Here is a 14,297-nt window from a genome sequence, read left to right on the forward strand (position 1 = left end):
AGACAAGCACAATATGCTTCAGTTGTAGCAGTATATTTCTGTAAATTCTTTTCACTTCTATTTTTCACTTTTTTTTTTTAATGCAATGAATTGGGAAAAACACATTGAACAGCATAATTTGCTTATAAAAAGTTTTTCCTCCATAAGGGGATTTTTCCAGTAAATACATTTTGAGTTCTTTAAAGAAGTGATAGTTATCTCTATTTTGCTCTGAGGAGTTTGCATGTGCTTAGGCAGAAAATTGATTCACAGTGGGTATATGTTATTCCCTTGCCCAAATAATACTTTGACTAGATTTGTTCAGACATTTTTCTTCACAGCAAGGTGCCTTTGTGTAACATTGTCCCATCTAGATTTCTGAAGATTTCCAAAGCCCCAGTGGTCTAAGCACCACTAAGACAGCCTTACAGAACTAACACAGCCTTATAAATTACCTATGTGCACAGAGTTTTGTATTTGATAATATACCATATAATACTGGATCAGGATGTAGACATGGAGAAATAAGCAAACAGACAAAGTCATATACAGTGGTACCTTGGTTTACGAACTTAATCCGTTCCAGAAGTCCATTCTTAAACCAAAGTGTTCTTAAACCAAGGCGTGCTTTCCCATAGTAGCGTGGGACTCAATTTACAAATGGAACACACTTGACAGGAAGCAAACACGTTCTTATTCCAAGGCAAAGTTCACAAACCAAAACACCTACTTCCGGGTTTGCAGCATTCTTAATCCAAGTTGTTCATAAATTTAAGCTGTTCTTAAACCAAGGTACCACTGTAGTTGGAATGCAGTATCGAAGATGATGTTTCTTTATGTTCCCAAATGGCATAGCTCAGTTAGTAGAACATCTGTCTTGTCCTAGGTTCAGTCTCAGACTGATAAGGCTGTCTGTGAGCCACTGACAGTCAATATCAACAGTACTGAGCTAGTCTGACAGGTGTAAGGCAGCTTGCTATGTTCCTGTGCTCAGTTGGCCCTTTGAATGTGAATCTCTCAGGATCCCTTTTGGTTGGGTTCCAGTTAAACAAAGACATCTCGTGATGAGGTAGTTGTGAAATAAGCAGTTGTAGGGTTTGCTTGACCTTGGCATATTTTGGAATTTTGGGACCCTTGGAAGGCAGAAAACAGAAAGAAAGAAAAACGTAATATTCATTGAATTTTTTTTGCAAAATTGGAGAAGAAACTGTGCTGAGTCAGAACAAGCTCCATTGGTGGCATTGCCTAGTATTGAAAAGCTATAGTAAATGATACTGTGCATCTTTAGACAATATTCCATATTTCTACTTGTTTGGATCAACTGATTGATTCCCGAAAGAATAGTTCTAGACAGAAAATTAAAGGAATAGAAACATATGCCATTCAGTTGTAACAAAGAAGTACAGTGGTACCTCAGGTTACATACGCTTCAGGTTACAGACTCCACTAACCCAGAAATATTACCTTGGGTTAAGAACTTTGCTTCAGGATGAGAACAGAAATCGTGCAGCGGCGGCGCGGCAGCAGCGGGAGGCCCCATTAGCTAAAGTTGTGCTTCAGGTTAAGAACAGTTTCAGGTTAAGAACAGACCTCCGGAACGAATTAAGTACGTAACCAGAGGTACCACTGTATAGATGTGGAACATTGTCCTACAAAACATTAGATCAGGTTTTCAGACTACTAGGCCTTCCAAAAAAATAGTTGTAAACAGAAGGTTAAAGGTGTAGATGCATAACTTCAGCACAGTAGTTTCTTGGATCTCGAAATTAGCAAGCCATTCTATCGGAACAGAACCAAACATTTGGCGATATTGGAGTGTGCTGTAGAATATTGAATTATGAAGCAGAAGCCCCCTTTCTAACTCATCAATATTTCTAGATGGTAGTGAAAGTAATTTTCTGATGGGGATAATGTTATGTGCAACATGCCCTTGTATAATTCATTTCAAAAATAGCTGGTATGAACACTGGTAGCCACTGATTTATTTTGATGCTTCTAGAAGAAAATATTTAAGGGGGGAAATTAAAGGTACAAAGATTTAGTATAGGGCAAACAGGATGCATGGTGGGTGGGGATGAATAGATAGCAGCCAAAGCTTGTTAATGTAGCAGTAGAAAAAGTGTAGAGCATATTTGTAGGACCTATACAAAGACATTTTCAAGTTTATATACTCATATTTTCTGAAATTGATTTGTAAGTCTTTTATTTAAAAAAGAGAGAGAAAATGTCAATGATATTCAGGTGACACTTAAAGGATAAAGCTGTCACTGAAGAGCTTTTATTAAAAGTGTGTGCAGTTTTTTAAATTGCTAATGAGAGGTACAATGTGCAGGGAAAGAAATCATGAAGATAGGCAGCCTAACCCTTTGCATATTAACTCAGTCCCTTCTGAGTTTAGTACAGTTTACTCCCAGCTAAGCATCCATAAGATTGGGATCCAATGATGACCCCACACACCTTTACAGAGAATTGTATTCTTTATATTAACCTTGAGGAGTGTTGTGCAAGCTAAGCTTTCATTATTTTTAAGTGGCTGGTTGGCTACACATTTCAAAATTTGTTTGTTTGCCTACTCATGTATATCCCACCCTTCTTCCCAAGAGTAAACCCAGGATCGATTAGAACATAAAATAATAAAACATTTTAAAACTATGAAATCAAGGCACATGTGAAACAACAGCAGTTAAAAACCTACAGTACAAGAGTTGTGCAAAGGTTGCCAGATAAAAACGTTTTGATTTTCTACTCCAATATGGTCAGAATGGAGGACTGCCTGATTTCTCCCAGTGGGATATCAATAAACAGGGTACCACCACTGAAAGTGCCCTGTCCTCGGTCACCATCCTCTTTGTCTCCCCATCTGATGAGGACAAGTTGACATTCTCCTCCAGATTACAGCAGGTACAGTCACTTGGGTCATTTAAAGCTTAGTACGCAAGTACTGACCCGTTGAATCTGGCCCATAGCTCACATGCAGGCAAGTCAGTGCTTTGAGGATTGCAGTGTTAGGAACCTCTAGGCAAATAGCAGAAAATTAAATAAAAGTCACTTTATTCTGTTTCAATCGCTTTCCGTTACAAATTTGAATTATAAACCAGATATGTTAAGCACATCATTTTCCAAGCAGAGGAATTGAAAAGTAAGACATGGCAAGTTTTAAAATATAGCAGTATATTTCATACACAGAACATTAGGCCAAATCATGTTCTCTTCCTGAATTCCTCTCTTTATTTAATTGAGGCTACAACACAATACCTCTATCATGCATAGAAGCGTAATGAATTTCAATTTTATAATGATTCTACTGCTGCCTTATAAAATTTCAAAATCAAGATAAGTTTCTTAATTTGCTGCTGTTAATTACTTGAAGTCAGATACCTGGAAAAATAACAGCTTTCTCCTTGCTGAATGTAAGACTTAATTAAAAAGTAAAAAGAGCATTAGCTCTAACCTATAAATCAGACAGGCTTGCTGTGTTTAAAATGGTATAGTGTTATTCCATTGCTGATTTTAAAATAATGCAGGATCTTTTTCAAGTAGGATAAAAGCACCACCACTCTCCCACCCCCCCATTACATAAACACAAACACACCATTATTGAAGTCTATAGAAGTTTGATTCTGTTAACTGTGGTCAGTGATGTCTTTTTCTATTAACTGAATGGCATATATTATCCACTATGCCTTTGACAGTTTTTTCAACTTGTGGTGGCCGGAGCCATTTGCAAAGCTCTCGAGGACAAGAACGTTCCATGTTGATGAGCCCCTTCTGTAATTCCATCCGTAACTTTTTTCTTTCCCCTATACGCCCACATTACATCTGCCTCTTTTCCTTTTGCGCCTTACAGCTGGCAGGGTCTTTTGCAATGTAAAACTGAGTGCACTGAGCAAGAATGCAAGGTCATTTTATTTGAAAGAGCTTTTAATTTAGCCCCTGCTCTGGTAGGTAAAGTCTTTTCTGGTCTGTGGTTGATCAGTTAACCTGAATGTATGAAGAGTGGTTGGTTGGTTGGTTGCAAAAGTGGGTGATAACTCCAAGGTGTCAACACTGATGTCATATTTCCCACCCACAAAACAACTTACGAATCCATCACATGGGCTTGTTTAAAATAGAGCACAGTTATAGCTACATCATTTACCTGTTATTCCCTTCTTTTTCTCCATGGTTTAATTTAGTGGTCAGAAGAACCATGCGCAGCGCATCTTACACAGAGGGATGGATACCAGGCGGCCACACAAGGACAACTAAAAGATCAGCTCTATCAAGAAATTATCCATTATTTTGACAAGGGCAAGGTAATAAGGAAGCATGTTCCATTGCTTTTACTGCAAAATTGCAAGCTACAAATGTGCCAAAATGACAAAGAAAGAATTCATCAAATGACCTTCCGTGAGCTCTCAAGTTGAGATTTGCAAAGTTTTTTATAAAGAAACTGGAAGCTAGAGCCTAATTACGATGACAGGAGATACATAAAACGTTGAATAAACAGAAAGGGCATAGATTAGTGTGCAATTTACCAGGAAGGAAAGGCACATCTTATTCTAAAGGGATTTATTGATGATAAGCTGATACTGGTAAAAACAATGAGAGTTTAAGGCAGGGGGCAGAGTAAGATGGCATGACCAATTAGCCATCTAATTGGCAGCTCCTTATTATAGTTGCTCTATCCAGCTGGTAGCTTTAGGACTTCCCACAGCAATTAAAAAAGGGCTGTGTCCAATGATGTCCCAAACCTGAAGTAATGCTCTTGGATTCAGACAGAGGGGCAGGAGGTGATTTTCAGAAAGGGAAAAACTCTGCCTCAAGGGTTGTGATGAGCCATGTCTGCTTGTCCCAAGATACATTTTGGGGCAAGGAAGATGGTGGAAGAAGAGGAGGAAGGAGCTTTTTCAAGTTTTTGTTTAGAATGCTCAGGTGGCCTCACTGACAAGAGCCAGGAGTTTTGTATATGGAAGAATGTGTCCCCCACACTCCTACATACACATATAGGTATTTACTTTGCAGAGATTAGTTTGTGACTAATTAAAGTGTGCATGGGCTCAAGTCAAGTCTGTGAATATGCTTGGGGAATTGCTAATGGCTAGTGTGCAGCAGATCGACATGAAGTGGACAGACCTATGGTCAGATCCCTTCTCAGTCAGTAAGCTCACAACATGACCCTGAGCCAGTCTAAGCTACCTTATACACTCAAGATAATATACTGGGTGGTTCTGGTTATGAAATGGAGTGCTCATTCTAGGGCTTTCCCTAATGTAATGTAATTGTGAGTTCCTTGGACTTCTAGATGAAAAGCAGGATACAAACAGGATATAATAAACAATAAATGGTTTGAGAGACAGCAGAAGTATTCAGTGTGTCATGTGAAGCTTGACATGAAACAGGCTAAAAGGAGGGGCACAGATTTGAAATATGTCATTGCTTGTGTGATGGGGTGTTATGAAACCAGCAGGACACCACAGTATTTTTGCAGCATTTCTGTTTCTAGTTTCTTCAGCTTTTAAAGGGAAAATCAGCTCCAAAGTCCATGTTATTTTAAATACAGACTTGTGCAGTTCTGCTACCATGGCACTAATTGGCTGTTTATGAGCAGCAGGCAAAATACCTGTTTACGATGCTTTCACCATGCATGGCTCTACAAAATGAGAAATTCACAGTTTGCAAAAACACTGTTTTGTAGAACAATCTGGTTTTGGTTTTAACACCAATTGTGGGTATTAATGGAAAACGGAAAGTAAATGTCGGTTTGTTAAAGAACTGCTGAATGTTTGCTTTGTATCCTTTTCGGTTCCATTTTAAAAAGATAAGCAAAATCTGTACTATTCTTATCTGTGTTGTCAGCATTCAAGGAACAATTTTAGAGCTCCTAATTGTTTACAGAGGTTCTCGAATTTTCCAACTGAAAATTCACATTATCTGACTTGCGTTCTATGTTCCTTAGTACACAGGAAAAATATGTGCAGACTGAGTCCATATCTGGGGAACATTGGCAGTAAATGGAAACAAGTATATTTTAAATGGGCCAAAAAGAAAATTAAATGTGCAGGGACACCTTTGCTCAGGGATATCAGGTATTGACTTTGTGGGTTTATAGTTTAAATATATAAGAAAAGGAATAAGCTGCTTCACAACCCTGAAAATAGACTTTAAAGCAGTTTATAATCTAATTTAAAAAACAAACAAAAACCTGTACAAGAACCATACCGGTGGTCTATCTTGGAGTCTCAAATTTCAGTGGCACCCTGGATGATGCCAAAATCTGGTGCCCCCCCCCCTTTCACCTTCTGTTGAACTTCATAGTTGTGGCACCCCAGAAACTCTGCGCCTGGTGCGACCAAACTGGTTGCATTCCCCTAGATCAGCCTTTGGCTACACAGAAATAAAAGCAACCACTACCTGGCACAATTCAAAGAGTTGCCACTACTTGGTCTGTGGAGTTTTCTTTTTTAACTACCATACCTTCCCCACTGGGATTATGGCCAGAAAATAAAAGTCCTGATGATGCAAGAAAGATAATTCCTTCCTTTCAAGGTAATACAGTGTTGAGGCATGACTGCGTGTTTACTTCCAAAACTGTGGCACTAGACACATGGGCTGGTGTCTCTTCCTCATCCTTTTGCTGGCTTATAGCAAAGCTGTTTGCTGGCTTTATAGCAACATCTTGGAAGCTAGCGGGCAAGAGCAGAGCAGACCAAGACTGGAGAAAACCTTTGTGGGTGAAGCTGCATTTGGCTACTTGGCGTGACATTGTATTTTTAGTAAAATGTCTTCATAGGTCTTTGATATCTAGGCCATATATATTTGAGACTGAGAGAACTTGTGGCGGGGGGAGCTCAATTCAAGTGTAGAATTAAAAGCAAAGTTTAATGACAAAAGAAAAGGACTAGTAGAATAGAGAATAAAGATTTAAGGCTGCATTGCTAGCTATAGAGGGCAGGATATACTCAGCCTCTGTTCTTTTTCTGTGTGTGTTTCCATGTGCTTCTTGAAAATGCCCTGGATTTTAGTCTTAAATTTCTCACAGTTTAATCAGTGTTTGGCTACTGAATTCCCTCTGTTGCTGAAAACGCAGATACTAATGCAATCTGTAGTCAGGTATTTCTCAACAACACTTAACACTAAAGGTACTGCTACATCATGCTGGCGATTGAGAAATTATTTCCCCCCTCACATTCACCTGCTCCTTCCACAGTCCACAAGCCGCTCCTTTCCCCAGTGTTTCACCCTCCTGTCACACCATATCATCATCTTAAATCATGTAAAATGTTAAATTCGGGAAGGCTTGACGTGGCTATGCAAAAACACTGTGCCTCTTAACACTGAAAATGCAGCCCCAACAGTAGATAGTCCGGTTTATTATTTCTGATTTCCCATCTTATGAAACTAAACGTGGGTTGGAACCATGTAATGAACTTTCAAGGCAAGTACATTTATTTGTAGGGGGCATTCTTCAAACAACAGGAGGAATATTTAATTCTTATCCCTTTTCTAAACAACCCGTTATCCACCTGCCAGAATTATTGTCTTTCCTTGAACCTAGCTGGGAAGAAATGGCTTGGAAAACTGCTAGGCAGCAGCCCTGCAACCCCATGTATCCATCCCCACACATCCTCCCTCAGCTGCTGCAAAGCAAAGTATTGGTGGATATGTAGTTCCAGCATACATTAGCTCTCCCTTAAGTGATTCTTTTCCTACTAAGACTCAACATTCTCTACTAAAAGGCTACTACATATATGCAGGCCTTGCACCAACGAACCACCTTTACTCTAGATAATTCAGAAGTAATTAACCTTCCATTTGTAATCCCTGCTTAACATGCTGGATGTGGCTTTGGTTACCCTGTAAATGAGATGTATAGGAAGGAAGAAGCTGAAGAATTGAACTGTAGGAAAACAGGAAGAGATTAGTAGAACAGTTCACATATTAAGCCTGAGTATAAAGACTCCCATTGCCAGGAACTGATCATGTTGTTGTTGTTGTTGTTGTTGTTGTTTATTAATTAATACCCCTCTCATCTGGCTGGGTTTCCCCAGCCACTCTGGGTGGCTTCTGACCAAATATTTAAAACAATACAGCGTCAGACATAAAAAACTTCCCTAAACAGGGCTGCCTTCAGTTGTCTTTTAAAAGTAAAATAGTTGTTTATTGTCTTGACATCTGCTGGGAGGGCGTTCCACAGGGCAGGTGCCACTACCGAAAAGGCCCTCTGCATGGTTCCCTGCAACCTCACTTCTTGCAGCGAGGGAACCGCCAGAAGGCCCTCGGCGCTGGACCTTAGTGTCTGGGCTGGATGATGGGGGTGGAGACGCTCCTTCAGGTATACAGGACCGAGGCCATTTTGGGCTTTAAAGGTTAGCACCAACACTTTGAATTGTGCTCAGAAACGTACTGGGAGCCAATGAATATCTTTAAATGGTGACAGTGGTTTCATACGAAACATCAGATTGAGAGTGCTAGTCAGGAGCATATTAAACAAAACTTTTCCTGCAAGATAAGGTTAATGGACCATATGCAGATTTTTGTGTGTGTGTGGAAACTTGTATAAGGATTTGAGTGGCATGTTAGGAAGTTTTTCTAACGAGGGAAGAAAATCTCACTTATCAACAGCTAGGTCGGAGAGCATAAAAATAGTAAGACAAGAGAGACCACTTTAATTTCTGTTTTATGAGGTTGTCATTGGGGAAGGTGATCCAGGAAATCCAGCTAGATTTGTGAGACATAGACATTTTGCTTGAGAAGTCCAATTGAGAATCCTCCATCCAAATATAGATAATATGAGAAAGCTAAATTAGATGTGTTTAAAAGACTGACTTCCTGAGAGTGCTCTTCATTCCATCATTTGCTCGTGTTGATTAGAAATCTACAGAGATTCTCTAATCACCAACTGAAATACATCTTGTACTTTACTGGGATAACAAGTAATTACAAGTATACTGTAGCAGGATAATTTGCCTATCCATATTAACATTATTTCCAATTACTTGATAAACAATGAGAACAAAATAAGAGAATTTAATTTGTCATCGCAAAAGCAGTAAAAATAAAATAATACAGAACAAAAATTTATTGAGCATATTTATTGAGTGGGTCCTTGGCCCAGTGGTTGAGCACCTAGAAGATGGTCCTAAATTCAATCCTTGGCAACTCTTGGTAAGGCTGAGAGAGATCTCTGCTCAGACCCAGGAAAGCTGTTGCTACTCAGGATTGACAGTACTAGGTTCGATGGGCCCAATGATATGACTCAGCATAAGGCAGCTTCCAATGTTCCTAAGTAGTCCTAAGTTATGGACCATAAGAGAAATAACAGATTCATCTAATTTCCTTGTGTCATTGGTACCAATGGAGAATTTCCTTCAATGCAAATACAAGCTTGAGAGGAGGGGTTCATTTCAGGACCACAGCAGGGCAAGGAGAGGGTTAAATTCTCTACCTGCTGTGATCCTGATATTTGTGAGCCACAAAACACAAAAACACTGTTAACATCGCATCTAGCTTGGCCCTTAATTGCATTAAAATTCCACTTTAAATTCAACAAATAATATGTAAGCCTTATTCTCTATAGATATATTTAGTGTGTTGTGCAGATTTAGGACTAGTTCATACTTAGGAGTCGTATGCATTCAGATGTGCCTCAACTTCATGTGTAGGGGGCCACGTGGAGAAAGTAGGGTATATACATTGCATGGGCAGGGCCAGTAGCAGATGGCATGCTTGAGGCTGTGCCACTCATCTGACCTCCTTGCATCTAAGTTGTTCCTGCATATTAGGATGGAGTGGGCAAAGGGCAAGGTGGCAGTAAGGTCGGACTGAAGCCAATCTGGCACTCCTACCAGTACATTGATGCCACATGGACCTAGTCACCACCTTGCCCTTAGCTCTCTCCATCCCAGTATGAAACAGCGACACAGCCAGAGTGTTGTCACATGAGCAGAGCAGCGCTCTATGCCAGTGTGGTGTAGTGGTTAAGAGCGGTAGACTTGTAATCCAAACTCCTCCTCTTCTTCTTCTGCTACTGGATAAGCCATACATATGTCCAGAACATGTACAAATGTGCACCCATAAGCTTTTCAAATTCTGCACACTCACAGGGTGCCCAACCCTAGGGTAATGCTCCCTGTAACTCAGGACAAAATATGAACCATGCAGTGTAATCTTTCAAACCCTGACTTTTTCCAGGAGTTTACATTCTTCTAAAATAATATTCCTTTTCTGAAACATAACATTTTAACCTAGCATTACATTGGGTAGAACTTCAGTACCACTGAAACCATTTCAGGGGCACTGAAAAGGACACTTCTTTTCTACTGCTGAGAGCTCTTTTTTAAAAAAAACACACACACGTGAAACCAGACCCCACATTTCATTTTTAAGACTGTGACTGTTGAATGTGAACTTTTAAAATTATAGTTGCCTCCATATAAAAATAAGGTCTCCCTTTTGGAAGCTGACCCATTCCCATAAAAGAGCGTTGCTGAATGTTTGTGTCCCTGAGACACAGACCGTACATCTCATCTTTTCAGTGAAAGGAAGGCATATTTTTTCACTGCAGTATCCCCAACGTCATTCACTTGTGCCTTTGTTAGGGTGTGTTTTTTAAAAACGTACATCAAACAAAGCACTATATACTGATTCTCTTTTCTCTAGATGACTTGCCATGTCCTAGGCAAAGCTGGGAAAAGTTCCAAAGCAGGAAATCTGAGAGGCAGCAGATTGGACATTTTTGACCTTCAAGAATATTTATAGATTTCAGTTATCAGAGGCTCTTGTGACAATTGCACTGTTCTCTCTCAAATAAATTTGCTGCAGTGAACATGGGAAACTTATTCAGAGTTTTCACAGGACTTTAGAGACAACTTCCTTTTTTAAAAAAAGATTGGCTGTACAATTTTTTTGCAGTGCTGCATGGCATTTTTTTATTGTGGTTGTATACAGTTGTGTCCTTCCACTGACAGAAGGCTCTTTGATCTAGTGAAGACTTTTTTGCGTGGAAAAGGGGGCTAGAAAGAGATGGTTTTTCCGATTCCCCTTTACTTCTGCATCTGCCAGGGTCTCGCTCCCAATCTTCTCCAGAAGGTTTTTAGACCCATTGGACAGTGAGGGAGATTACAGGAGAAAGGGAAAGGTTATGAAAAGCCTCTGTCTGGTTCACTCAGTTGAGAGACACAATTAAATATGGCCCTTGTATGTGGTTCCCAGCAATCTCCTCAAGCATCATGTGGATTCCAACCTATTGTTTCGCATTTCTAGGGACCACTCTCTTGTGCCAGGAGCACTCTGCAATTCTCCTGCCTTATAGGGAGAAGATCGTTTTATTTCCTGGTCATAGGTTTTCTACATTTCATGCACACAAACAATTCCTTATATACACATTATTTTCTTGAGAAAACTCCAGTGTAGGCATGGTCAAGAAATTAAAACTTCTCAGTTACGTTGTTTAACAGGAAAGCAGAATAAATTGTATTACTATTATGACAGAAAAGTGATTGTTAATCTCTTGAATAGATGCATAATGGCTTTTCTTTTCTTTTGTTTACTACATTACGAAACAAGATTCATATTGGGGACAAACTCCTGCTTTAAAGATACTCTTAACCCTGCCTTAGTATTGCAAATGAGAAAATAAAGTTGTCTTTCAAGAATTGTATTTTCTGTTCAGTTGGTGCTGTGCCTTAGAGAAGTATCAGCCTTTGGCTCTTCAAATTGATGAACTTGGCGTATTCTTAGTGTGCTTTTAAAGCTATAAATACTCTTCACTGTTCTGAAAGGAACACAGAATGTCCAGAGTTTTTTTCCTTTGCTGCGGTGTCTTTCAGTCTTGGCATTGATAAGTTTCAGCTGTTTCTAACAACAAATATATTAGATCACAGTTGGGTGACATAGCAGAAGATCTGTAATTAGATCTCTGGGTTTTGTCTTTTTAACATAGTAAAACATGCAGGTAACTTGTAGGGATGCTGGAGGATTTTATTTTTCATGTCTTCTGATAGGAACTGCACCTACCAGGGTAATGTGTGGATTGGTTATCCTTCAGGTTTTGCTGGTGAAGTTTGTGATGCAGTTCATAGCTCAAAAAATATTGAAGTGCATATTTTAGGATAAAATATATTTGGAAGATGTGGAGTTTGAGAGAAAATATGCTTAAAATCCATATTTTGTGGTAAAATAATTTCAAAACTACATATTTAAATAAATACATACCAAATTCCACATGGTTGTATTTTAAAATAAATAAAAAAGAATGCTGGGATCTGTACCAGGGTACTAGGAAAATTGAGGTTCATACATGCTGTGGATTATTACACAGATTGAAAACCAAACCCCCATACCATAAAAGCATTTAGAACCTATATAGTATCTGTGGGGGGAAACAGCTGCTAGAGCTACAAATCAAGAAATTACACAAGGGGGAAAGGGTTAAAAAAGCATACACGAATGCCACCCAATCTAATCTAATCTCCCCTCTCCGCTGCTATTATTGTTTGTGTGTGCATGTGCGTGCGTGCGCATGCACATGCACATGTTTATTTACCTGAGGACTAATCATTTCTCTCATCTAGTTGTGCCAGCGGTTTGGTACCATATATTACGTTATATTACAAATGCCTAAGTTAAATAGGTAATATGGCCAAGCTGAATGTGATTCTGTCCTTCAGAAGCCATTTAAAAAGCCGTATTAATTAATTCATTAATTAACAGTATTTGCAGCCCCCTCTTCCTTGAATGACATGCATAGCATTGTGATGTATGTTGGTGGAGGAATAGAGTCCATTGTGCTCATTCATGTTTAGGTTTGCATGCCATGCATCCAGCATCTCTTCCCAATTTGCCCTCTCGTGCAACGACCTCACAACAACCATACCAAATTAATCTTATTTTTTTCCTTTCTCTTGGCTTATCGGTCAAGAGAGAAGGCAGCAGGAATATAGGTATCTGAAAAGTTGCCTATGTTATCTGTTCAAATGTAATAATTGGGTTTTTTTAATTATTACATTGCTTGTTTTGTTGCTTTATAGGTAGACTATACGTACGTACATACATACCATGAATTGCAACATATATTACTGGGTTTTGGATTTAAAAAAAAGATTTGCAACTGTGACTGAGGTTCAGATGTGTGCTGTTTTTTTAACAGATGTGGGAAGAAGCCATTGCCTTGGGCAAAGAACTTGCAGAACAGTACGAAAACGAAATGTTTGATTATGAACAACTCAGTGAACTGCTGGTAGGTTCCTTCTCAGTCCATTGTGAATTAATAAAAACATAAGATTGTTTCTAGAATTCCTGTTTTTAAGTTTTACCACTTCAAACTGTTTGGGGCCACTGGAAAAGTTTCCCAACCAGAGAGGCTAATGGGAATCTGAAGACAATTTGTGTTAGAGACTTCCACAGTTGGACTGGTGTTTTGTGTCTGTTTCATGAGTAGCATATGTGACACATAGATGCAAATTGCTTTTGTTGAACAACTAGGTCATAAAAAATTTGCAGTGCGTGTCCTTGTGTATGTTCTATCAGCCCTGTTGTTGAGCTAATTTCATGCATACTTTGAATCCGACAGGTAACAAAAAAAGGCATTGTCTTAATAACGCTTTTGTTGTTATACATAAAGCCTATTGTACCTACAATGTGTGGGTAATAATTCAGTGAGTGAACGTCCTCTTTCCCTCCAGCCCTCAAGCCCCACTTCAGCCACTCAAATATTGTCCAAAGGATCTCCCACATCTCAAGAACTAATTTAGTGGGACTGCATTGGGGTGGCTGCATGAGGGAGGAGAGGAAAGGCAGGTTTTTCGGTTTGTTTTGCTGATGGAAAGACACTTGGATATCTCCATATCTATTTGCTGAAGAGTGTGTGTGCCCTGTGTGTACTTGACAAAACAATTATGGGCTTCCATCAACCACTCTCTCTCTCTCTCTCTCTCTCTCTCTCTATATATATATATATTCTAAGTTGCTCTTCCATTTAAGAAAGGATTCTGAAAGCTAAGATCAGACAAAGGTAGCTTAACTGTGTTGGGGTTTTGTTTCTGTTTCATTTGCCTTGCTTTTCAAACTTAGCTGATTTTTCTTCACTTTCTTTTTCTTCTCCCTACACATCAATTCCCCACCCCACCCCACCGCTTTTTGCTTTCTTCCTCTAAAAGTTTCAAGATTTTACTCTTTACCTTCCTAAACATTTCTCTGCTATATCTCTTTCTTCTTGATTTTAACAATACAGTGGTACCTCGAGTTACATACGCTTCAGGTTACAGACTCCGCTAACCCAGAAATATTACCTCGGGTTAAGAACTTTGCTTCAGGATGAGAACAGAAATTGTGCTCCG

The 14,297-nt window shown here is 39.3% G+C and overlaps 1 protein-coding gene across 4 annotated transcripts in view; it reads left to right on the forward strand.

Annotated features, from left to right (window-relative positions):
• The window catches only part of DOCK1 (dedicator of cytokinesis 1), a 359,825-nt gene that overhangs the window by 296,349 nt on the left and 49,179 nt on the right, over positions 1-14,297 (forward strand). For all 4 annotated transcript variants that reach the window (XM_083439577.1, XM_083439579.1, XM_083439580.1 and 1 more), the window contains exons 38-39: positions 4,155-4,274; positions 13,109-13,198. In XM_083439577.1, coding sequence (XP_083295703.1) covers positions 4,155-4,274; positions 13,109-13,198 — 210 coding nt within the window. The remainder of the gene's footprint in view (positions 1-4,154; positions 4,275-13,108; positions 13,199-14,297) is intronic.

The sequence above is a fragment of the Podarcis tiliguerta genome (genome assembly GCF_965153285.1).
Source record: "Podarcis tiliguerta genome assembly, chromosome: 5".
Classification (NCBI taxonomy): Eukaryota; Metazoa; Chordata; class Lepidosauria; order Squamata; family Lacertidae; genus Podarcis; species Podarcis tiliguerta.